Below are 24673 nucleotides of genomic sequence, written 5' to 3' on the forward strand. Positions count from 1 at the left end.
AAAGTACTATATCGCTACGATCAACAATACTTGTATTGTTGAATGCTTCTCTCTGAAATGTCCGAGAATTATTATTTCATAAAATTTATAATGCAACAACAGACAACATAGAGAAGTGAATTAAGCAAAGTCGGACACCAAATGATACAAATATTGATGATTTTTACAAAAATTTATGTAAATATTGATTTGATCAAAAAATGTTTTTTCATGTTTTAAAAATACTTTGTACTCTCAAAACACTTGTACTATAAACTATCTCTTATCTATATTATATTATTGAACTATTGTAGATTATTATCTACCATAACCTTGAATGGGCAGTATTTTAGTGATTGCATCCAACAATATTCGCATTTTATTCGAAATTACATGCAGGCATAGATTTATAATTAAGTATATTAGTGCAGCCATGGATGCGTTTAAAACCATATATCCTGTATTAGCAGCAGTGTTTGTTATTTATGTTGTTTACAAATTTTTAAAAAAACGTAGTGTTTTAAAAAAAGTTTATAAATTGCCTGGTCCTCCGAAACTTCCGATTTTTGGAAACTTATTTGATTTAGTCAACTGTGATTCAGGTAGTATTTCATTTAGAATTTAAGATAATAATAAACTTGTTTTACTTGCACATACTTGCCAATATTTTGTATACAGTATCTAGTAAGGCGCTTCTTCTTATCACACTTTAGTTTGTCTTCTTTTTTGTGAAGCGGGCATATTATATTTTGCGGATACATACTTAACACTACTTCTATCCTGTATCGTCTTTATCTATCCTGTATCCGGTTCGCGAATTTACAAAACCTATACTATTTCGGTCATGGGGGCGACTGAATTCGAGTATGTTTTGTATGCAGAATATTATTTAGATATCCTATGCTATTTCGGTCCAGAAATTAACTGTAACGGTGTAGGATTTGTAAGAGAAATTTTTTATTATTATTGAGCAAATGTCTATACTGTTTCAGTCATGTAAGTAAAACTAATCAAATATTTACTAAGTGGATTTATTATTATATCATAAAATTTAGATATGTTTTGAAAATTAAAATGAATAATATATATTTGGATAATATTAAAAATTAAAAACAAATGAATAATTACTAATATATGAATATATTACAGTATGTCCCTGTAAGTTGGAACCATATGGAAAACTTTATTATTGATTTTACGCAAAAAAGAAACATATTCTTCACAAAATGTTCTGCATGGTCTAAAACCGAAGATGCAATCATCTGATATTACTTTTGCATTATTACATCTGATATTACTACTAGTAAGTTTTATTAATAGTATATGAGAAATGTCAAAATATATGAATTTCTGTTAAGAGTAAAGTAACTTTAGAGAAAAAAATTTCAATTTTTTTTTCAATTAGAAGAATGTAGTTGAATATTAGAAAATTATTTTTAAGTCCAAACAAATTTTCGTAATAACAATTTTCAATCTCTACTCTTGGTACTTTACTCTTGAGACAAATTCATATTTTTTGACATCCCTCGTATACTATTGAAAAAGCTTGATATCAGATGATTGCATCTTCGGTTTTAGACAATGCAGAACTTTTTATGAAGAATATATTTTTTTCGTAAAATCAATAATAAAAAAGTTTTCCATATGGTTCCAACTTACAGGTATATACTGTATATATTCGTACATTAGTAATTATTCATTTGTTTTTAATTTTTAATATTATCCAAATATATATTATTAATTTTAATTTTCAAAACATATCTAAATTTTATGTTATAATCATAAATCCACTTAGTATATATTTGATTAGTTTTACTTACATGACTGAAACAGTATAGATATTTGCTCAATAATAATAAAAAATTTCGCTTACAAATCCTACAGCGATACAGTTAATTTCTGGACCGAAATAGCATAGGATATGTAACTAATATTCTGCATACAAAACCTACTTGAATTCAGTCGCCCCCATGACTGAAATAGTATAGGTTTTGTAAATTCGCATCCGGTTCGGACATACGCTTGGGATCTAATCAGGCTCTAAAAAACCTATATTCCAGACAGTTATGGCGCTGGCGTTGCCAAATAATTACCCTGTAGTTGCAGGCAATATGTTGGTATAGTCTTATCCTTTATATTTTGCAAAATTTGCATATTGTTCTGTTCACTTTGAATAGGGATAATGTCTAAGAAAGCAATGATCAGTAAGTACTCAGTTTTAGCAAGAGTATTTTTAGGTTGTGGTTAGAAGCTTGTAGTCTGCGCCAAGTTTCTTTTTATATTTTAAGACATTATCCACGATACCGCTATAGCGCAAGATCATGGTCTAGCAAAGACAGGAAGCACTAGCTCCTTCTTGTCTTTACAAGTTTCACTACCAGCAATTAATTTATGGCTTGACGCCCACTACTAAGTTACGTTGTAGTATCCTCCAATTACTTAAGAAACTTTCAGCATTTCCGATCAAATACAACACCAGATAATCAACAACAATAATCAACATCAGGCGTTAATCTATAGAATAAATGTTCAAACCGCCTTATACTAACCCTGAATGCAAGTCTTCAATATACCCAGCTACGACTATAATATAGACATCGACATAGTCTAAGTTGATGCAGATTTCTGCTGAATACTGCTCAGAGCTAAATTGCTTCACTTGATAGGCAATTTAATTGTTCACTGTATTTTATTATTTTATCGTTTTATTTATTCTTGTTTTATATTTTAACATTTTACTATTTATATCAAATGATATATTTTCTAGTGCAACTATTTGAAAGATTTCGAGAGTGGGGTCGAAAATATTCTCCTCTTTATTCATTCGTTGTACTTGGCTTACCGGTAGTAGTTGTCACTGGACCTGATGAGTTTGAAGTAAGTATAATTATAAGCATTTATTTTCTAAATTCCGCACATAAGATTTTGAGACAGATAAAGAATTTAATCACACAAAGACCTTATTTTACTATTTTCAGTCAACACTTTTCTGTTGACCTCTGTTCTCAATCAACGGAAACGGCGAACATTTTAAATACTTATTGTAAATATATATTTTTCTACGAGCGTGCAAAAATGTCTACTTTCGCGAACGCATTTTAGTTTAGAAAGTTTCACTTTTCCGCACGCGTGTTATTTTCCGCACGCGTGTTACTTTTCCGCACGCGGCTTTTATTTTTCTGCACGCGTGTTAATTTAGATATGTTAATATGGCCTTAAAGTAATTATAATACATGCAATAAACTAATATTTAGATATTATTTACTAATTTGTTTCAAATATATCTTATTGTGTTCATGTTTTAATGAAATTAACGCGACAATTCGATGAAAATTATTTTGACATAATATTCGAAAGTCAAATCGGTAGACAATAACAGTCATTTTGAATCATCGTCATGGAAACCAAGATCGTCGTCATGCTAACTAATTATATTGAAAGTTTGGTTTTGACAAACTTGTCAAAGAATTAATTTGTGTATGTATTTTCATATTAATTAAATTAATTGATTAAGATTTGGTAATTTTTTAAAGACTCTTAGAAAAAATATTGTTCCTAACTCTTGCAGAAAGTCTCTTTTCCGCACTCGACTGCTTGCCGAAATCCCGCTTCGCGTCGTTCGGGCAAACTGCAGTCGCGTGCGGAAAAAAATGACTTTCTGCACTTGTTAGGAAAATACCTATTTTTTCTACGAGCGTGCAAAAATGTCTACTTTCGCGCACTCATTTTAGTTTAGAAAGTTTCACTTTTCCGCACGCGTGTTACTTTTCCGCAAGCGTGTTACTTTTCCGCACGCGTGTTAATTTAGATATGTTAATATGGCCTTAAAGTAATTATAATACATGCAATAAACTAATACAGTAGAACCCCGCAAATCCGAACCCCGCAAATCCGAACTTTCGGCAAATCCGAACCAACAGAAAGTGAAAAAAATTTTTAAAATTCAAAAAAAAATTTAAAAACATGTTTATGATATGTACAGAGAACCAGAAAATTTAACAATGTAAAATTAATAGGAATTTGGACATGTGAAATTTATTAAAAATAAATACGTACTTTATATACTTTACTTTATATACTTTATATACCTTATAGGTAGTACATACTTATAAAAACTTAAACACAATCAATAGAGGAATGTGCATAATACACATTTCTCATGGTATACTATGAACGAAAACATTGAAAAAGATAAGAAACATGAGAAACATAGTGTAATCAATATCCAGATTACAAATTAAATTAATCATTTACATGGCCGAATTCCCATGTCCCGTGACGAAACAAAACTACTGGCGTTAGCGATTTAATATTTCAGTGATCTAAATATTTTTCAGCTTTAGAATATTGGAGGCATAAACGTGCGGATAAAGTTTCATAAAGGGATCGGTGGCAGTCCAAATCTTTTAAAAATCATCTTCGTTAGCTTCTTAGGCTAACTTTCGGATAATCCGAACTTTTCAGAATCCGAACAGGCTGTCCCCCCAATTAGTTCGGATTTGCGGGGTTCTACTGTATTTAGATATTATTTACTAATTTATTTCAAATATATCTTATTGTGTTCCTGTTTTAATGAAATTAACGCGACAATTCGATGAAATAAAATTATTTTGACATAATATTCGAAAGTCAAATCGGTAAACAATAACAGTCGTTTTGAATCATCGTCATGGAAACCAAGATCGTCGTCATGCTAACTAATTATATTGAAAGTTTGGTTTTGACAACCTTGTCAAAGAATTAATTTGTGTATGTATTTTCAGTAGTAATTGCACAAGAGCTCTGAAATTATTGAATTTTTCCCGAGTGACACTTCGACAGTTTTAATTTCACGAGCCGAAGGCGAGTGAAATTATGTCAAAGTGTCACGGGAGCAAAAATTCTATATTAATTTCAGAGGTCGAGTGCAATTTGTTGCGCTTATTTCATGAATAAAACTGTTCAAAACCAAAATTTTATTGTAATTTATTTATGTAAGTACCATTAAACACACAGTTTTTATAAATATTTGACGATTGAAAGTCATCACTTTTATAATTTTTAAAACATTAATTGTCATTAATGTCACTGAATGTATTTTTTCGTAGCAACGAAGGGCATCTGACGTAATATACTTAACGACGGGAGATTATCAAAAATTATCGATTTAATTCAGATTTCTGTAGCTTTCTATTGGTCAGAATCTCCTATGAATGAAATAATCATATTAATTAAATTAACTGATTAAGATTTGGTAATTTTTTATAGACTCTTAGAAAAATATTGTTCCTAACTCTTGCAGAAAGTCTCTTTTCCCCACTCGACTGCTTGCCGAACTCCCGCTTCGCGTCGTTCGGCAAACTGCAGTCGCGTGCGGAAAAGAATGACTTTCTGCACTTGTTAGGAAAATAACTATTGCGTTATGAGGTAATAAAACCAAATTTTTTGCAAACTTTCCAGGTAACTTTTGCTGTAACCGCTGTAGTATACCATTCTATATATTGTCCTTTTCATGATCATTTTTCAGTGCGTAACAAATGATAGGAAAAAGGGTAAGTCCGTGATAATACACATTTATGACATTTATTCTAACATGACATTTTAGTTAAATCTGACAGTTGTCACATTTTATTTTCAATTTGGAATAAAAACAAATCAAATGTGTTTCTTGCATTTATAAAATGGTATTTTCTTTGATTTGTATAGTCTTATAAATTATACAGATTATATTTGTAATATTATTATCTAATTAAAAAAAAATTATTTTTTTATTATGGCGCCATCTATCGACAACTAGAATAATCACCGAACTAGAAATAATTACCAAAGTAATCACCGACGTGCCTTTTTTTCTGTCATATACAATTTAATACGTTAGAAAGAAATCGAAAAACTGTAACGCACTGAAAGATGATCATGAGAAAAAGAATACTTTCTTGACATAGTACAGATAATAAATTAATATTGACTGCAGATCACTATCATCTGCTGATGATGATGGAATTAAAATACTCAACACGCACACACCCTAACATTATACTATGTGATTGCGAAATCAACTGTATCATGCCATGGGCCATTAGTTGTCGAGGCATTTAAGCTAAGTAAAAAAATATCCTAATTTAATTCTAATAAAAATATATTTTTTAAGAAAATCGCATCTGGATCAAAACACCTCACCAAAGGAATTACTTACACTCTTGTAGAACCATGGCTAGGAAAAGGACTTTTGACAAATTCAGGTAATCTTGTAAAATAAAATATTATTTAGTTTTAAGGGGCTTTTTGGGGTTTTTTTAGTTTTAATCAATATATTATACCGAATACCAATACTAATTGTATATTATGAAACGAGCATTTAATGATGGTTATTATGAAGCGAGTATGAGGGTTACGAAACGAGCCGTATGCGGCGAGTTTCGTATAGAGTACGAGCTTCATAATGATAATTAAATGCAAGTTGTATACACTATTTTTTCTATGATCATTCACAACAAAAAATATATTCAAATTTATTAATTTTGTAACACAAATAAATTCAGTAGTTTGTCAGTTTGACGGTTTGTTTACATATTGAGAACTGTCAAAGCGTATGTATTTGACTAGCCATTGGTCACTGCGCGTGTATTAACTTTATCGCGAATGCCATCTAGCGATTCTATTGGTTTAATGAAAATGTGTATCATAATGAAATTCATTATGATACAGGTAGTGACATCATAATTGATATATAGTCCAGTCGGGTTAGACGAATAACAGGCCTAACCTTGCATTAGGAGCTGCCCCAAATTTTATTTTTCTTATCTTTAGGGAGGGTCAATATTAGTATAAATTTAAAATCTCGACTGAATTCCACCGTTGCGTTAGCCAATTTTAAACGAGAACCGTTTTTGCTCAATATCTCCGCCATTTTCAATTTTTTGACAAAAAGTGTAGAAACTGAAATTGTTGAAAATGCGATTTTATATAATTTCATTTATTATAATTTTTTTCGTGCGGTCGATATTTTCCGAGTTATGAGGGGAAAATAGTGAGAGTTGGAGCATAATTATTGAATTATTGAATTATCTCGTTTATTATTAGTTTTACAACAAATATGTACCTATAAAAAATAAAGAGAATTAAATTCTACACAATTTTTGTCTCTTTCATTTTTTTGCTAAAATTAATATTTAAGGTAGTACGTATTCGGTAATGGCGCGAGCGTAAGACCGGATTGATTTTATAGCAATTAATTTTGTTCAATATCTACGCCATTTTCAACTAAAATTATTCAAAATATAATTTCCTACAATTTCTTTCTAACAATTTTTTTCATGCGGTTGATATTTTCCAAGTTACATGGGAAAATAGTAAAAAGTGGTGGGGTAGCATAATTATTGAATTGAATTTTGTTTCCGAGCTGCCCAAATTTTATAATTCTATCCTTTAGGAGAGATCAACAGTAGTGTAAATTTAAAATCTCGACTAAATTCCGCGGTTGCATTAGCCGCCATATTGATTTTAAATGAGAACTGTTGTTGCTTAATATCTCCGCCATTTTCAACTTTTCGACATAAATGGTGGGAAAGAAAATTGTTGGAAATGCAATTTCCTACAATTTTTTTGGCACAATTTTTTTATACGATCAATATTCTCCGAGTTAAGGGGGAAAATATTGGAAGCGGAGGGGAAGCATAATTATTAAATTGTCTCATTTATTATTAACTTTACGACATAATTGTTCATAAACAAAAATAAAGAGAATTATATTTTATACAATTTTTGCAACTTCCAATGAAACATCAACCAAGCTAAATATATAAAAGACATAAAAAAGACATTACATGCATTAAGTTCACTTAATTTTATTAACTAGCGGGTTTTATTGGTTGAATTTGTCTGTCGATATTTTAAGTTTTATGTCAGCTAATATATCGTGATGTTTCATCAATTTTTTTTTTTAATTTTGGACCCTGTTGGGGGAATTTTCCCATTCCCCCCTTGTAGACCCGCCACTGGTTCTCTCGAAAAATTGTAGTAAATCGTAATTGCAGCAATTTCAGTTCTTACACTTTTTGTTGAAAATGGCGGAGATATTGAACAAAAACAATTGCTACAAAATCAATCAGGTCTTACGCTCGCACCTTTACCACATACCTTAAATATTGATTTTATCAAAAAAATGTACGGCATCAAAATTGTACCAAATTTAATTCTCCTCATTTTTGTATAGGTATATATTTGTTGTAAAACTAATAATAAACGAGATAATTTAATAATTCAAGAATTATGCTACAACTGTCACTATTTGCCCCTCATAACTCGGAAAATATCGACCGCACGAAAAAAATTATAATACAGTACGTAAATCGTTCAGCTGGACATAGGGAACATACATTATATATATTCTGATACATAAATACATACATTGTATTATATTGAGATCATTGTGGCAACTGAGCTCTCTCGATGACAATTTGGTTGTTAGCATTAAGAGGCCTAAGAGTTTAACCTAAAAATTGATAACTCATTTCGGCTGACATACATAAACGTCAAAATATGACAATGCAGTAGCTAAATATTTTTGGCGCAAGGGAATGGGAAATATGTTTAGTTTCGAAATTGGTTTTTAAAATAATAGATAGTATTTTAAAAAGTAAAGTAAAATTATTAACTCATTAATCATAAACTTTGTTGTTGATCTATTTATGGACAGCCTTGCTTCAACACTCACTCATTCTATTCATTCTAACAGCTCTGTTGCACCAAAAACTCGTACTCAAACAAAAGCTTCAACTAACACAGGTTAGCGCAGTTGCCACAATTCTCTCAATGTATATTCCCTATGTCCAGCTGTACGATTTACGTACTGTATATGAAATTATATAAAATCGCATTTTCAACAATTTCGGTCTCTACACTTTTTGTCAAAAAATTGAAAATGGCGGAGATATTGAGCAAAAACGGTTCTCGTTTAAAATCAAGATGGCGGCTAACGCAACGGCGGAATTCAGTCGAGATTTTAAATTTATACTAATATTGACCCTCCCTAAAGATTAGAAAAATAAAATTTGGGGCAGCTCCTAATGCAAGGTCAAATGCTATCCCGACTGGGCTAATATTATAGTATGAGAATAGAAAAAGTAAGTTAGAGTGTTGTTGTCAGTGTTTTCAGGCACAGCGAAATACTCTTTACGAGGAGTTAAGAGGTGCTACTATAGTATGCGGTCTACCTGTCCCTATATATTATAGTGTGAAAAATAAGTTTTTGGCTTATTCCCAACTAAAATAGTAAATTGATATGACAAAGTATCAATTTGTAAAATTAAAACAATAATTCTTTTGATTTATGCGTTTTTTTCACTTTGTAAACATTACCTCTGTGGCTAAACAATACCATAATCTTTTTTATCTTTTCTCAAAAGGGTTTTCACACTATAAGGAAAATTTGAAGAACCACCATCTCCACAAATTAATACCTTGTCACATTGATTCATTATTTTAATTGGGAATAAGCCACAAAATTGGCTAATTTCCAACAAAAATAGTAAATAGAGATAAACATTTATACATAATCGAAAACCTCTTATACCATACCTGACAGAAGATGTTGAGGTGTACAACTCTCTTAAATTTTTTCTACAAATTTACGCCACTCTTTTCGGTATCTAGCTAGTTTCTTCACCTCACTCCATGTCTTCCCTCTTTCTTCGAGAATCTCGCTTATCCATGGTGAAAGTTCCCAACCTCCTATGTCAATTTTTGACTATTTTGTTTTGTTACCCTAAATTAAAGAGAATATGTATTTTTTACTGTTTACAAGATATGGCCATAGATGGTACATAGGTTTATTGTGATGGCCATATATGAAACAACGACATAGGAGTTTCTAAACAGTAAAAATACATATTTCTCTTTAATTTTAGGGTAACAAAACAAAATATCCAAAAATTGACATAGGAGGTTGAGAACTTTCACCATCGTTATGCTGTTGTTCAATAGAGATATAATAAAGGATTATTTGTAAAATTAAAATAATAACTATTCATATTTATGAGTTTACAAACGCGACGGTAGACCATCAACTGGTGCTACTATAGTAACACCAGTTAAGATGCGTCTCATGTAATAAGGACGGTAATTAATTAGCTAATAAAACAATTGTGGACTTTAAAAAAGCCTTCGACACCGAATAATATGAATATTGGAGGATCACGAATTCGTTACAGAATGGAAGAAATCCATATCGATATACAAACCTAATCTCCAATACAAACGAAAAGGCCACGATATAATGTTAACTTCATTACCTTCACATCACAAACTGAGCTTTTTAAAATAAACCGGTAAAACCGGGAGGTACCATATCACCAAAACTGTTTAACTAAGCACCAGAAGACTATTTTATCATTAAAACCTAGATTGTAACAACTTAGATATTAAAATAAATGGATAAAGTAAATGGACTACCATAACCACTTCCGATATGAAGTAAACAAAGAAGACTTTCAAAAAATAAAGACCACTCTGTAAATTCATTTAACTGCGCTGATATTACTAATAAGGGTCCCGGTGAATTCGTAACTATTTTAATCCCCCATCCTAATTACACGCCAATTGGTAACTCTGGCCCTCAGGTAATTTTTCGGTAACCAATCAACTACCGGTGAATTCGTAACTAAATAAATGTATAATCTTTTAGACTTGAAATAAACATATGGAAAATCTCTTTGCTTTTAAATTATCAGATGGATTTAAATAATTTATCATTGCTAAGCATCTAAATATTGAATTTACAATTACTTGATAAAAACCAACCTCGTGTAGAGCTATACTTGATGGAAATAATATTTATAACACGTGTTAATGAAACACTGTAATATTGTCTCAATTATTTTATTAAGATATTTCAATTTTTGCTATTTTTTATAGGTACATAATATAATACAAATATATTGTTTTTAAGCAAACCAAGAAACATTCGGTTTAGATTTAAGGTATTAGATTTAATCAATGGTTTCGAATTCACCTGAAGAAAGGTTCGAGTTGGCAGGTCAGGTAATAGAAAAGTTACGAATTGGCCGGTGTATATTTTGATTTAAAAATTTTTGTCATTAAAAGTTACGAGTTGGCGCGTGTCCACTAATAAAATACTAAAATAAGCCACAATTTTACCAAAAAAAAAAAAATGAATTTATTAACGTTTCGACGCCCAAGTCGGGTGTCGTTGTCAAAATATAAAATAATACTAAATAAACAAAAATGTTGTTGCTTAGTAAAAAATTCTTTTAATAATTTATTTAATCTGACTCCTTTATATCGGCAATTCAGGCATGTATTATACATTTTAAAGTAGAAGACTTTAAAATGATATTGCCAATATTGATAAGTTGCATTCCTGGGACAACTTTACTAAAAGATAGTTCATTCGAATTTGGTATTAGTTTTGAGAGTAAACTAAATGTAAGCCCAAATACTTACGATGTCGGGATAGTATCACGAGGTTTTTTTCTGGTTTTCCCTCGTGATTTACTATGGAATCTCTAGCTCGAGAATTTTACTGCCATCGGTGCATTTGGTTGTCTTTTTAAAGACAGATCACATGCTATGATTTTTTGTGGCAGATATTCTTGAGTTAGGGTTGGTTTCATGTAATCGAATGAACTATCTTTTAGTAAAGTCGTCCCAGGAACGCAACTCATCAATATTGGCAATATCATTTTAAAGTCTTCTACTTTTAAATGTATAATACATGCCTGAATTGCCGATATAAATGAGTCAGATTAAATAAATTATTAGAAGAATTTTTTACTAAGCAACAACATTTTTGTTTATTTAGTATTATTTTGTATTTTGACAACGACACCCGACTTGGGCGTCGAGACGTTAATAAATTCATTTTTTTGGTAAAATTGTGGCGTATTTCCCATCGAAAATACATAATTATAAAAATTCCACAAGGAAATAGCTTCAGAACAACAATAATAAAATACTAATTCTTACCATTTGATTCCTTACTGCTGTATCTAACTGCAAAAGCATCAATTGCACTTACCTAGAACAAAATATAGAAATATAAGCAAATGCCACCTTAGAAAGGTATGGTTTATAACAGGTTACAAGTAAATAATAATTATGTTATTGTCTAGTTTTCCTGATTTCAAAGTAAAAACTGTCGGTTTCATATGTTTTCCGCAGATAACCGGATATTTCCTGCAGAACGCGACTCCTTCATCACTTTTCCGTAGATATTTTCCTATAGTGCAGCCGATATGTGAAACAATAATTGTGCATTCAATGATAGAAGTATATAATTTGGACCACATATACTACACATATAAAGGTTCAAATTTAGATATGAGGCCATCTTAGATTTTGCCTTTTACAAAAATGGCGGGCATTCAAAATGGCGACTATACATATGTGACTAATAGCACGATAGATTTTGAACGAGACGTCAGATTTCAATCAAATTTGGTATATAGGTTCCTTTTTTGATATATAAGATCGAGGTCTTAACCTGGAAGAATCGGTTTACAAGAAGTTGTGTTTTTCCTGGTTTTTATGTAAAAATGTGTTGTTTTATTTTTTTTTCAATTCTTTCACCCTGTATGTATTAATTTTTCAAAAAGTTAATACCGCCATTGAAAAGAGCGTAAAAATATTTTTTAGGAAATATTTTGAACTTTTTAGTTATGTTAATTACCATTTAATAAATGCATAACGTATCTTCAGATGTACCTATGTGCGGCAGATTCGTGCAAATATTATAAGAATTATTGTGCATTTAATGGTAGAAGCATATAATTTGGACCACATATACTACAAAGATAAAGGTTCAAATTTAGATATGAGGCCATCTCAGTTTTTGTTCCTTTTACACAAATGGCGGGCATTCAAAATGGCGACTATACATATATGTGCCTAATAGCACGATAACTTTTGAACGAGACGTAAGATTTCAACCAAATTTGGTATATAGGTTCTTTTTTTGATGAATAAGATCGAGGTCTTGAACCGGAAGAATCGGTTGACCAAAAGTTGTGTTTTCACTGTTTTTTTTTATGTAAAAATATGTTGTTTCTTTTTTAATTCTTTCACTCTGTATATATACATTTTTCAAGAAGGTAATACCGCCATTAAAAAGAGTGTAAATTTTTTTTTAGGAAATATTTTGAACTTTTTAGTTATGTTAATTACCATTTAATAAATGCATAACGTATGCTCACATGTACCTATGGGCGGCAGATGGCCTCATATCTAAATTTGAATCTTTGTATGTGTAGTATGTGTGGTCCAAATTATATGCTTCTAGCATTAAATACACAATAATTCTTATATTATTATTTGCATGAATCTGCCGCACATAGGTACAGACCTACATGTGAAGATACGTTATGCATTTATTAAATGGTAATTAATATAACTAAAGGGTCCAACATATTTAATAAAAAATATTTTTACGCTCTTTTCAACGCCGGTATTACCTTTTTGAAAAATTAATATATACAGGGTGAAAGAATTGAAAAAATAAACAACATATTTTTACAAAAAAAATCCGGAAAAACACAACTTCTGGTAAACCGATTCTTCCGGTTCAAGAGCTCGATCTTATACATCAAAAAAAGAACCCATATACCAAAAGTCGGACTTTTCGTTCAGAAGTTATCGTGCTATTAGTCACATTTGTATAGTCGCCATTTTGAATGCCCGCCTTTTTTATAAAAGACAAAATCTGAGATGGCCTCATATCTAAATTTGAACCTTTGTATGTGTAGCATATGTGGTCCAAATTATATGCTTCTACCATTAAATGCACAATAATTCTTATATTATTTGCACGAATCTGCCGCACATAGGTACATGTGAATATGCATTTATTACATGGTAATTAACATAACTAAAAAGTTCAAAATATTTTCGAAAAAATATTTTTACGCTCTTTTCAATGCCGGTATTACCTTTTTGAAAAATTAATATATACGGGGTGAAAGAATTGAAAAAAAAAACAACATACTTTTACACAAAAAATCAGGAAAAACTAAACTTTTGGTAAACCGATTCTTTCGGTTCAGGAGCTCGATCTTATACATAAAAAAACCCATTTACCAAATTTGGTTGAAGTCGGACTTTTCGTTTAAAAGTTATCGTGCTACATGTGTATCGTCGCCATTTTGAATGCCCGCCATTTTTGTAAAAGGTAAAATCTGAGATGGCCTCATATCTAATTTTGAACCTTTATATGTGGAGTGTATGTGGCCCAAATTATATGCTTCTTTCATTAAATGTACAATTCTTATAAAATTTGCACTAATCTGCCGCACTACTAACAAATGTTGCTAAAACAATTATGTTAATTAAATCAATTTTAATTTACTAATTCAATTGGTGATAAGCCACAATTTTATTTTGCAAATAAGTAATAGTTATCAAAATACCATTTTGAAAGTGGAACTTAATTTCAAAGTAAAATTGTGGCTTATTCCCAACTAAAATAGTAAATTATATTAAGATGCCACAAAAACTTTCGAAACAATATAAATGAATTTGATTATCATAATTTTTTCGTATTAACAGGATTATTACTTTAAGGTTCCCTGTGGCAGCAAAGAAGGAAGATTTTGACACCTGCATTCCACTTCAGTATTTTACAGGAATTCTTAAAAGTGTTTAACAAGGAAACTGCTAGGTTAGTGGAGATCATCAAACAAGAAAATAAGAAATCGGCCACAAATATAGTTCCATTAATTTCTCAAACCACATTAAACACTATTGCAGGTATAATATTTTTTCAGTTTCTTTAAAACAGTATTGTCAGAGATAGTCATATTATATGCACTTTTGATAAGAACCTAACAAGGTTCGAAACCGGTTGAAGAGCTTATGGCGTTCTCTGAACGAACTAAAATATACGACGGCTCTTGTTTCGTGTTGCAACAAACTGATTATTTAATTTAATGATACTTTAATTTCATACTTTTAGAAACATCTTTTGGAACAACGCTAGATTTGACCAAAAAAGACGACAAAAATTATGTCTCTGCAATTCATGAAATGGGTAAAATCGTGGTATATAGAATAGTTAGACCTTGGTTCCATACTTTATTTTTATTTAGTATATTATCTTCACTCGGCGCTAAGTTCAAAGAAGCTTTATCAACGCTGCACAGTTTCACAGACCGCATTATACTAGAACGATCAAGAGATTTTAAACCTTTTGAAGCTAATACAGGCGGCGAAATAAAGACGAAGAAACTAGCTTTTCTAGATTTATTGTTGAATGCAAAACTTTCCAAGGGCATCATCGATGACCAAGGTATTAAGGATGAAGTAAATACATTTATGTTTGAAGTAAGTATTTTATTTACATATGTTGATGGGTTTCATATGCGAGTTCATTGTAAATGAAATAAAAGAGAGACGTACACCCAATCATTTATTGTTTTACTTCGACGACCGGTTTCGCTCTCTACAATTTGAAGAGCACCATCATGTCAACAAGTAAACTAAATGCTACAAATAACAAAAACCGGAGTTACCGGTTTCTCTGGATATACAGAGTTACTAGTAACTCTGGTTTTTGTTATTTGTTTATTTCACTTCTAACCGTTGACCTGATGATGCTCTGCAAATTGTAGAAGGCGAAACCGGTGGTCGGAGTATAACAATAAATTATTACGAGTACGTCTCTATAAAAGTTACAAGTTTTTCTTGAAAAAAAAAGATTTCCTTGTATTTCAAGATAAGTTTCTCCTTTGATTTTAACTGAAGTATTGTCTTATTTCTAACGTATTTAATTATACTTGCGTTAGTAACAAAATTTAATTTACGATAATAATGTACAATCTGATTAAGTAAAATTACCAATTTCTTTGTTTATTAGGGACACGATACAACTGCCACAGGTATATCATGGATTTTACGTCAATTGGCAACACATAGCGAATATCAGGTAATAACAAATAATAATTGGACTTCACAAGTCCTAGGTTTTCACCCAAAGGGGATCGAAAATATAACCGAAAGTCGATATTTGAATTCTTCGTGTAACTTTGTGCAGATTGATCTACTATTTCATTAATTTTGAGTCATTTTTACTAAACTTGCGCTCATATTTGCTTAAACTGAAATGAATAAATCCGGAACTAAAGATTCAAGCTCAACTTTTCAATATGCTTCGATTGATATGTCACATGTACTATTTATGTAACTATAATATGGTACTTCCGGTTAGAACTTTTTAACCGGAAATGATATAAAAACCAAAATTTTACATTTGTTCTCATCTTGCTAAGGCACGTCGAGTAATATATCGCTTATACCTTTTCGATTACTTTAAAACGGTACTTCCGGTCCTAACTCTAAAACAGGAAGGCCGAGATCAAATTTCTCATCTTTAATACCATCCTTGGGTTATAAGCTTTCAAACGACACCTAATTTGTCATTCTGTCTGTATTAATAACGGAGAAGTTATGTTCGCGGACGGACAGATAGACGGACAAACAGTCATGAAACTGGAATTATATATTTGTTCTCGTCTTGCTAAGGCGCGTCAAATAATATATCACTTGTACTATTCTGGTGACTTTAAAACACTACTTCCGGTTGTATTTCCGAAACCGGTAGTCCTAGGTCAAATTCCTCACCATCTTTGGATTAAGCTTCCATTCGACACGTCATTTGTCATTCTACCTGGTATAATGAGGGATCAGTTGTGTTCACGGACAGAGAGACAGACGGACAGACGGACGTGGATAATTCAAAGTTTTCACATTTTTTCAAAATTGGGTGAAAACAATAGATAAACTTTTGTTTAATAAGCGTGTGTTAAATAATAACAGCTCATTTAATGTAATCTTATTTTAAGGATCAAATTTATGAAGAAATTATATCTGTATTAGGAGATGCACAAAGACAACCAGACCTGAACGATCTAAATGAACTAAAGGTAATGGAAAGATTTATCAAAGAAACTTTACGTCTTTACCCCGCTGTACCCATAATATCAAGGACTTTGGATGAAGATACAGAACTCAATGGATATTTGGTTCCTAAGGAGGCGCCTATTGATATCTGGATTTATGACATTCACAGAAACCCGAAATATTGGCCAGAACCTGAGAAATTTGATCCCGATCGGTTTTTGCCCGAAAACTGTAAAAATAGACATCCATTTGCTTATGTACCTTTCAGTGCTGGACCAAGAAATTGCATTGGTGAGATATAGTGGACCATAAATTTTATACAGGGTGCTTGGTAAAGTATGTGCCATGGCTTAACCTTAGATTCCTGAGGTTAAAATAGGTCTATTTCAGCTAACTTACCTTAGTATAAAAGTTGATAATAACCGAAATACAGGGTGTCAAAGTTAAATTTTTATTTTAATAATTTTTGAATATTTCCTAACAGGCATGGGACAACAACACGAAATTTGGTAAGTGGTGCTGGTACTGTACACCCTACTAAATTATGTTAAACAAACGTTTACGGCTGCTACCAGAGGCGTACGATGGGGTCACTTGAATGGTTGGCCCTTCCCAAATTCTACGCCACTGGCGGAATTGCTATTTTACTCCAATTTTTTTATTCTCCAATACTTTCTATGTAAATAACATACTCTTCATTAATAACGATAAAGCCAAGTAGTTTTCGAGATAGTTCAAGCTAAAAACAAAGGAGCATAATACAGGGTGTAACAAACACACAGGTCATAAATTAAATCACATATTCTGGGATCAAAAATAGTTCGAACAAACCTAACTTACCTTAGTACAAATATGCACATAAAAAAAGTTACAGCCCTTTGAAGTTACAAAATGAAAATCGATTTTTTCGAATATATCGAAAACTATTGGAGATTTTTTATTGAAAATGGACATGTGGCATTCTTATGGTAGGAACATCTTAAAGAAAAACTATAGTGAAATTTGTGCACCTCATAAAAATTTTCTGGGGATGTTGTTCCCTTAAACCCCCCCCCCCCAAACTTTTGTGTACGTCTCAATTAAATTATTATTGTGGTACCATTAGTTAAATTCAATATTATTAAAACTTTTTTGCCTTACTAAAGTATTTTTTCGATAAAGCAGTTTTTATCGAGTTGAGGCTTATTTTTCAATATGTTTACATAAAAATTTTATGGGGGTTTTGTTCTTTTAAACCCCCCAAATGTTTGTGTACGTTCCAATTAAAATATTACTGCGGTACCATTAGTTAAACACAGTGTTTTTAAAGCTTTTTTGCCTCTTTGTATTTTTTCGAAAAGGCACCGTTTATCGAGATGTGACTTCTTTTTTAATATGGTTCAAAATATTCCTAAAAATGTAAATCATAAATAAATGTTCATATTATTACTAGACAAGGCGGAAACGGCGGGTTCGTTGGGAAAAATATTCCCATGAGATATTTTTGCATAATCACATTCGTGAGACGTCCCAGAATAAGGTTCAAAAAGTCGCCCACGTGAAAAGTGGGCCAATTTTTTTTTAACAATTTTTTTTAATCTAATTGCAAAAATCGATATTTTTGGCCCGCACTAATTTTTTTTAGGTTTTTTGGGCCATTCTGGACAAAGAAGGTCTCTTATAATTTTTCTCTAAAGTTGATCTTTTTCGAGTTATAAGCAATTTAAAATTTGAAAAACGCGAAAATGGCCATTTTTAAGACTTAATAACTCGGTTAAAAATTATTATTATGAAAGTCAGAAAGCGACTAAATCAAAGTTTAAAGTCTCCGCTACATGATCCTGAAGAAATATGTGTCATTAATTTACTACTAAGCTGTTATTTTTAATTAAAAACAATGAGCGGTTAGATCGTATTGACGCGGTTGTAAATGTGAGTGCGAGCAAGATGCACAATTGGACTGCAGGAATGGCTTCTCTCTCGCACTCAGCATTTACAGTGGCCGCACACATGCATGGCGCTTATTATTTTTATTTAAAAATAACAGCTTAGTAATAAAATAATGACAAAAATTTCTTCAGGATCTTGTAGCGGGGGCTTTAAACTTTGATTTAGTCATATATTGACTTTCATAATAATAACTTTTAACTGAGTTATTAAGCCTTGAAAATCGTCATTTTTCGTTTTTTTCAATTTTAAATTGCTTATAAGTCGAAAACGATCAACTTTAGAGAAAAATTATGAGATCTTTTTTGTTCAGAATGGTCCAAAAAATTAAAGAAACAATTGTTCGGGCCAAAAATATTGATTCTTGCAATTTGATTAAAAAAAAATTGTTAAAAAAAAATTGGCCCACTTTTCACGTGGGCGACTTCTTGAACCTTATTCTGGGATGTCTCACGAATGTGATTATGCAAAAAAATTTCATGGGAATATTTTTACCCGAGTTACCGTTTTCGCCTTGTCTATACCAAGTCTCCATAATCGTACTTAACCATATGACCATATACAAATATGTGGTGGATTTGACAAATAATCGAAATATCTCGATAAAAACTGATTTTTCGAAAAAGTACTAGGACGCAAAAAAGTTTTAAAAACAGTGTGTTTAACTAATGGTACTACAATAATAATTTAATTGGAACGTACACAAAACTTTGGGGGGGGGGGGGTTAAAGGAACAAAACCCCATAAAATTTTATGGGCTGTCCAAATTTCACTATAATTTTTTCTTTAGATGCTACTGCCATAAGAATGCCACATGTCCATTTTTAATAAAAAATCTCCAATAGTTTTCGATACATTCGAAAAAATCGATTTTCATTTTGTAACTTAAAAGGGCTGTAACTTTTTTATGTGCACATTTGTACTAAGGTAAGTTAAATTCAATCGAATTATTTTTGGTCCCAGAATATGCGATTAAATTTATGACCTGTATTTTTGTTACACCCTGTATATTAATCAAAATAAGTGTGCTTTTTCATTTTTAACTTCAAATATCTCGAAAACTAATGACTTTATCGTTACGAATAAATTGTATATTATTTGCATAGAAAGTATTGGAAAATCTAAAAATTATGCTAAAATAGCAGTTTCATCAGGGGCGTAGAATTTGGGAAGGGTCAACCATTCATTTTCCCCTGTCGTACGGCTCTGGTAGTAGCCAGAAACGATTATTTAACATAATTTAGCAGGGTGTACAGTGGCTACACTTTCTGCCAAGTATGACACGGATATGTCAAATTATTTTAAAGTATTTTTTTTTAATAATTTATTCTTTATTTAAAACTTTAATAAATATGTGTGCCCGGTACGGTAAAACTATTTGACATATCCTTATGATGCTTGGCAGAAAGTGTAGGTATTGTACACCCTACTAAATTATGTTAAATAATCGTTTCTAGTTAATACCAGAGGCGTAAGACAGGTGAAAGTGAATGGTTGACCCTTCCCAAATTCTACATCACTGATGAAACTGCCATTTTAGCATAATTTTTAGATTCTCCAATACTTTCTATGCAAATAATACACTCTTCATTCGTAACGATAAAGTCATTAGGTTTCGAGATATTTGAAGTTAAAAATAAAAAGGCACACTTATTTTGATTAATGTATTATGCTCCTTCGTTTTTAGCTTAAAATATCTCGAAAACTAATTGCGTTACCGTTACGAATGAAGTGTATGTTAATTACATAGAAGGTATTGGAGAATCAAAAAATTACACTAAAATAGAAATTCCGCCAGTGGCGTAGACTTTGGAACGGGTCAAGCATTCACGTTCCCCCGTCATACGCCTCTGGTAGTAGCCAGAAACATTTGTTTAACATAATTTAGTAGGGTGTACAGTACCAGCACCACTTACCAAATTTCATGTTGTTGTCCCATGCCTGTCAGGAAATATTCAAAAATAAATAAAATAAAAGTTTAACTTTGACACCCTGTATTTCGGTTATTATCAACTTTTGTACTAATTTTTAACCTCAGGAATCTAAGGTTAAGCTATGGCCCATTCTTTACCAAACACCCTGTACAGTCGGTTTAAATTTATTTTATTAATTTCGCTCTTTTATTTATATTAAGAATTCATAATTATATATAATAGGTGAGTGTTTATAATTAGACAAATCCTATAATCCTTAAATTATAGAACTATAATCATCGAATAGTCCCCATCTACTTAACTTTTTGATAGCGTTTTCGCGTCAGTGTTCAGTACACAGCTTTTTCTTATTTTTTTCTCAAATCTGAAACAAGAGTAATAAGTTCACAGTAAATTGACACAGTAGATAATCAGCTAATGATCATCAGCAAACAAAACATAACTGAAGCAAATCTGTAAGTGAACCAAATGAGAATTGAACGTGACTCACAGTACAACTACTTGGGAACTATGATCAATGAGTCATGGGACAATACTCAAGAGATTAGATGTCGTACAGGAAAGACAAAAAGTGCATTATTGATTATGAGCTCTGTGTTCAAGAGCCATGACCTCACCCTAAAAACAAAAATAAGGCTCCTTAAATGTTACGTGTACTCAGTGCTTCTATACGGAGTAGAAACGTGGACATTGCAGGCAGAAACTCTATCGAAACTTCAGGATTTTGAGCATTAGTTGTACAGAAGGATCCTGAAGATACCACGGACAGACAAAGTCACGAATGAAGAAGTAGTACGGAGGATGAACACAACCGCAGATTTAGTCAACATGGTGAAGTGCCGTAAGCTGCAGTACTTGGCACATATAATGAGAAATCAAGCCAGATACGAGCTACTCCGATGCATTTTACAAGGTAAAATTGAAGGAAAAGGGCCCCAGGACGAAGAAGAATATCCTGGCTTGCTAACCTGAGACATGGTATAGAAAGACAACACAACTATTCCGTATAGCAACCAACAAAGTCATCATAGCCAGAATTATTTCCAACGTTTGGAATGAACAGGCACCCTAAAAAGAAGAAGAATATTGACTTCTTTCGTGATGAAGTTATCTGGGATACTCATTTGTTATTTGTTTGCTTGTCTCTGAGAGGCTTGTTCCTAACTAAAGCTACACCGAAGTTGTCTTCTATTTGTGATTTCGAAACAGCTTAGAACAGCCAACTTTCTTAAGCACCTGCAAAACTCAACAGGGATCCTTTGTTTTGGGTATCAGGACATAAAAGGATTGCTGGTAACGAGACAAATAATAGTCTTGATAAAGCACGGGCTAGTACTGTTCTTTATTATACCAAAATCATTTTGCAGTACTGGGAATAGGAACTTATACAGCCTACCGGAAAATATTCCAGACCAAAAGCCAAGCACAAAGGTTATTACAACCTTATGCTCACTACGCAAAATATTCCGAGAGCTTTATAAAACTTGAGTAATCACAGGCCTCTTCACTAGATATTGCTCACTTAGATGCCATATATGTCAAATGAGCAAAGCAAGCAGGATATTATGCAGATTCTGGGGAGAAAATGTAGGGGAGCAAATTGATTACAACTGCAGTGTAATTGTTTCTTAAAGTCAAAAAACGAGTACCTAGGACCTGATCAAGTAACAAACGGAACATCCAAACAGATACTAGGCTTAGTTAAAAGTTTAGATCTTTTGGAATGAAAGATAAGTGTAGAAACAAGACATTTCAGGATGTAGTGTGGAAAGGTTCTCAACTATCCTTATGAAACTGAATAGTATGGTATAACTAGACCCAAACCCAGACATCCAAAGTCCAAAGTAAAAGTTATCCTCCAACACCAAATTGTTCTACATGGTCCACATAAAAAGGTAGTATAGTATAATTGGTCCAAAAAAAAGGCCTAACCTAAACATCCAAAGTAAAAGTTTTCCTTTGACACCAAATTGTTCTATATAGTCCACATATTGTCCCGTAAAAAGTTACACCATTTTGAGTGTCCGGTTTGGAGGGGAGATGGGGGAGAAGTCGGTAAATTAGTAGTTTTGTTACGTTTTTCGTCAATATTTCTAAAACTATGATTTAGCGTAAACAATTTTCTATACAAAAATGTTCTACATAAAATTTAAAACAAAAAAGGTCCTATACATAATTGTTATAAAATCAACGGTTCCAGAGTTACGGAGGGTGAAAAGTGGAGGTTTTCGATACTTTTTATATTTTTTTGGGCAATTTCCTACTGATTTTCTTTAACAGGATTGGATTTTATAAATCAAATTTGCTATTTCAGTGGCCGATGGTATGTTAATGATAAGCCCTTGAAGAAACGTCAACCTCACCTCCCAAAATCATCATCAATTGCCCAAAGAATATAAAAAGTATCGAAAACCTCCACTTTTCACCCTCCGTAACTCTGAAACCGTTGATTTTGTAACAATTATGTAACGCAAATTTTTTGTTTTAAATTTTATGTAGAACATTTTTGTATAGAATATTGTTTACGCTAAAGCATAGTTTTAGAAATATTGACGAAAAACGTAAAAAAAACTACTAATTTACCGACTTCTCCCCCAACTCCCCCAAACCGGACGCTCAAAATGGTGTAACTTTTTACTGAACCATATGTGGACCATATAGAACAATTTGGTGTTGGAGGAAAACTTTCATTTTTGATGTCTGGGTTAGGCCTTTTTTTGGACCAATAATTATACTATACTACCTCTGTAACTTTGAAACCGTTCATTTTAGAAGGATTATGCATTGGACCTTTTTTATTTCAAATTTAATGTAGAACATTTTTGTATAGAAGGTTGTTCATGCTAAACCGCATAGTTTTAGAAATATTGACGAAAAACGCAAAAAACTACAAATTTATTGATTCCCCCCTCTCCCCCCCTCCACAAACCCGACGCTCAAAATGATGTGACTTTTTTCTGAACATTATGTGGACCATATAGAACAATTTGGTGTTGGAGGATAACTTTCAATTTGGATGTCTGGGTTATGCCATCTTTTGGATCAATCTTATATATTATATAACATCAAAAATCTAGTTGTTTTATTTGTGGCTAATAGTTGATTTGCTATTAGGTACATCAATAATAATAATAAAGAGTAATTAAGAATAATACAATGTTTTCTAGATTCAATGGTTAATAAAATTGAACAAATTTATTTTAGGTCAGAGATTTGCAATGTTTGAAATGAAGGCCATTATTTGTGGAATTATGCAGAATTTCTCAGTGAAACTAGCTGATAAAAATGAAAAAGTTGAAATAATGACTGATTTGGTACTAAGGAGTGCACACGAAATTAATTTGAAATTTATATCTCGTACTAATTAATTTATTCGATTGTGTGAATTGTAAGGATCATTATAATATTTTGTTATTGGCTGTGTTATTGTTACTGTATTAAATTTTTTTCTTAGAGTTAAATATTTTCTTAGATTAAAATATAATATTTTACATGGTGCCTTGTTTTCGACTGTTCAGGATATTTTTGAAATATGTATTAAATATAGATATATACAAAAAAAAGTTCATTTATTTTTAATAATGTTAACAGTAAGGTTGCTACAATAATTATTAAATATTATTGAATGTATGCACCTTCTGTCGCCTTAAAGATATTATGTTCTCACCTCTGTCGAAAAGGATAGTTTTTTTAAGTTTGCGACATCCACGTCCTGTGCACACTAAGTTTTAAGTAATGCAGGAAGAAGAGAAATAAGAAAAAACTTAGCATAGGGACCGTTCAAGTATTACGTAACGCAGGTTGGGAAGGGGGTCAAAAATGTTCAAAAATTCCGTTACGCAATAGTTAAACTCCCATAAGATTGCGTTACGTAGGGGAGGGTTAAAAATCTTCAAAAATCGCGTTACGTAATACTTGAACGCTCCCATAGGTCTCTATAAACGAAC

At 31.7% G+C, this 24673-nt stretch overlaps 1 protein-coding gene across 1 annotated transcript; it reads left to right on the forward strand.

The window, feature by feature from the left end:
- The first annotated feature begins 346 nt into the window (after positions 1-346).
- On the forward strand, positions 347-24223 carry LOC126885838 (cytochrome P450 4C1-like). The gene is made up of 8 exons (XM_050652592.1): positions 347-581; positions 2747-2856; positions 6110-6200; positions 14533-14718; positions 14924-15291; positions 15824-15892; positions 16809-17157; positions 23931-24223. The coding sequence occupies exons 1-8, from the start codon at positions 413-415 to the stop codon at positions 24092-24094; spliced, it is 1506 nt and encodes a 501-aa protein (XP_050508549.1). The 5' UTR covers positions 347-412; the 3' UTR covers positions 24095-24223.
- The last annotated feature ends 450 nt before the right edge of the window (positions 24224-24673 follow it).

This window comes from Diabrotica virgifera, chromosome 6 (assembly GCF_917563875.1).
Source record: "Diabrotica virgifera virgifera chromosome 6, PGI_DIABVI_V3a".
NCBI classification, from domain to species: domain Eukaryota; kingdom Metazoa; phylum Arthropoda; class Insecta; order Coleoptera; family Chrysomelidae; genus Diabrotica; species Diabrotica virgifera.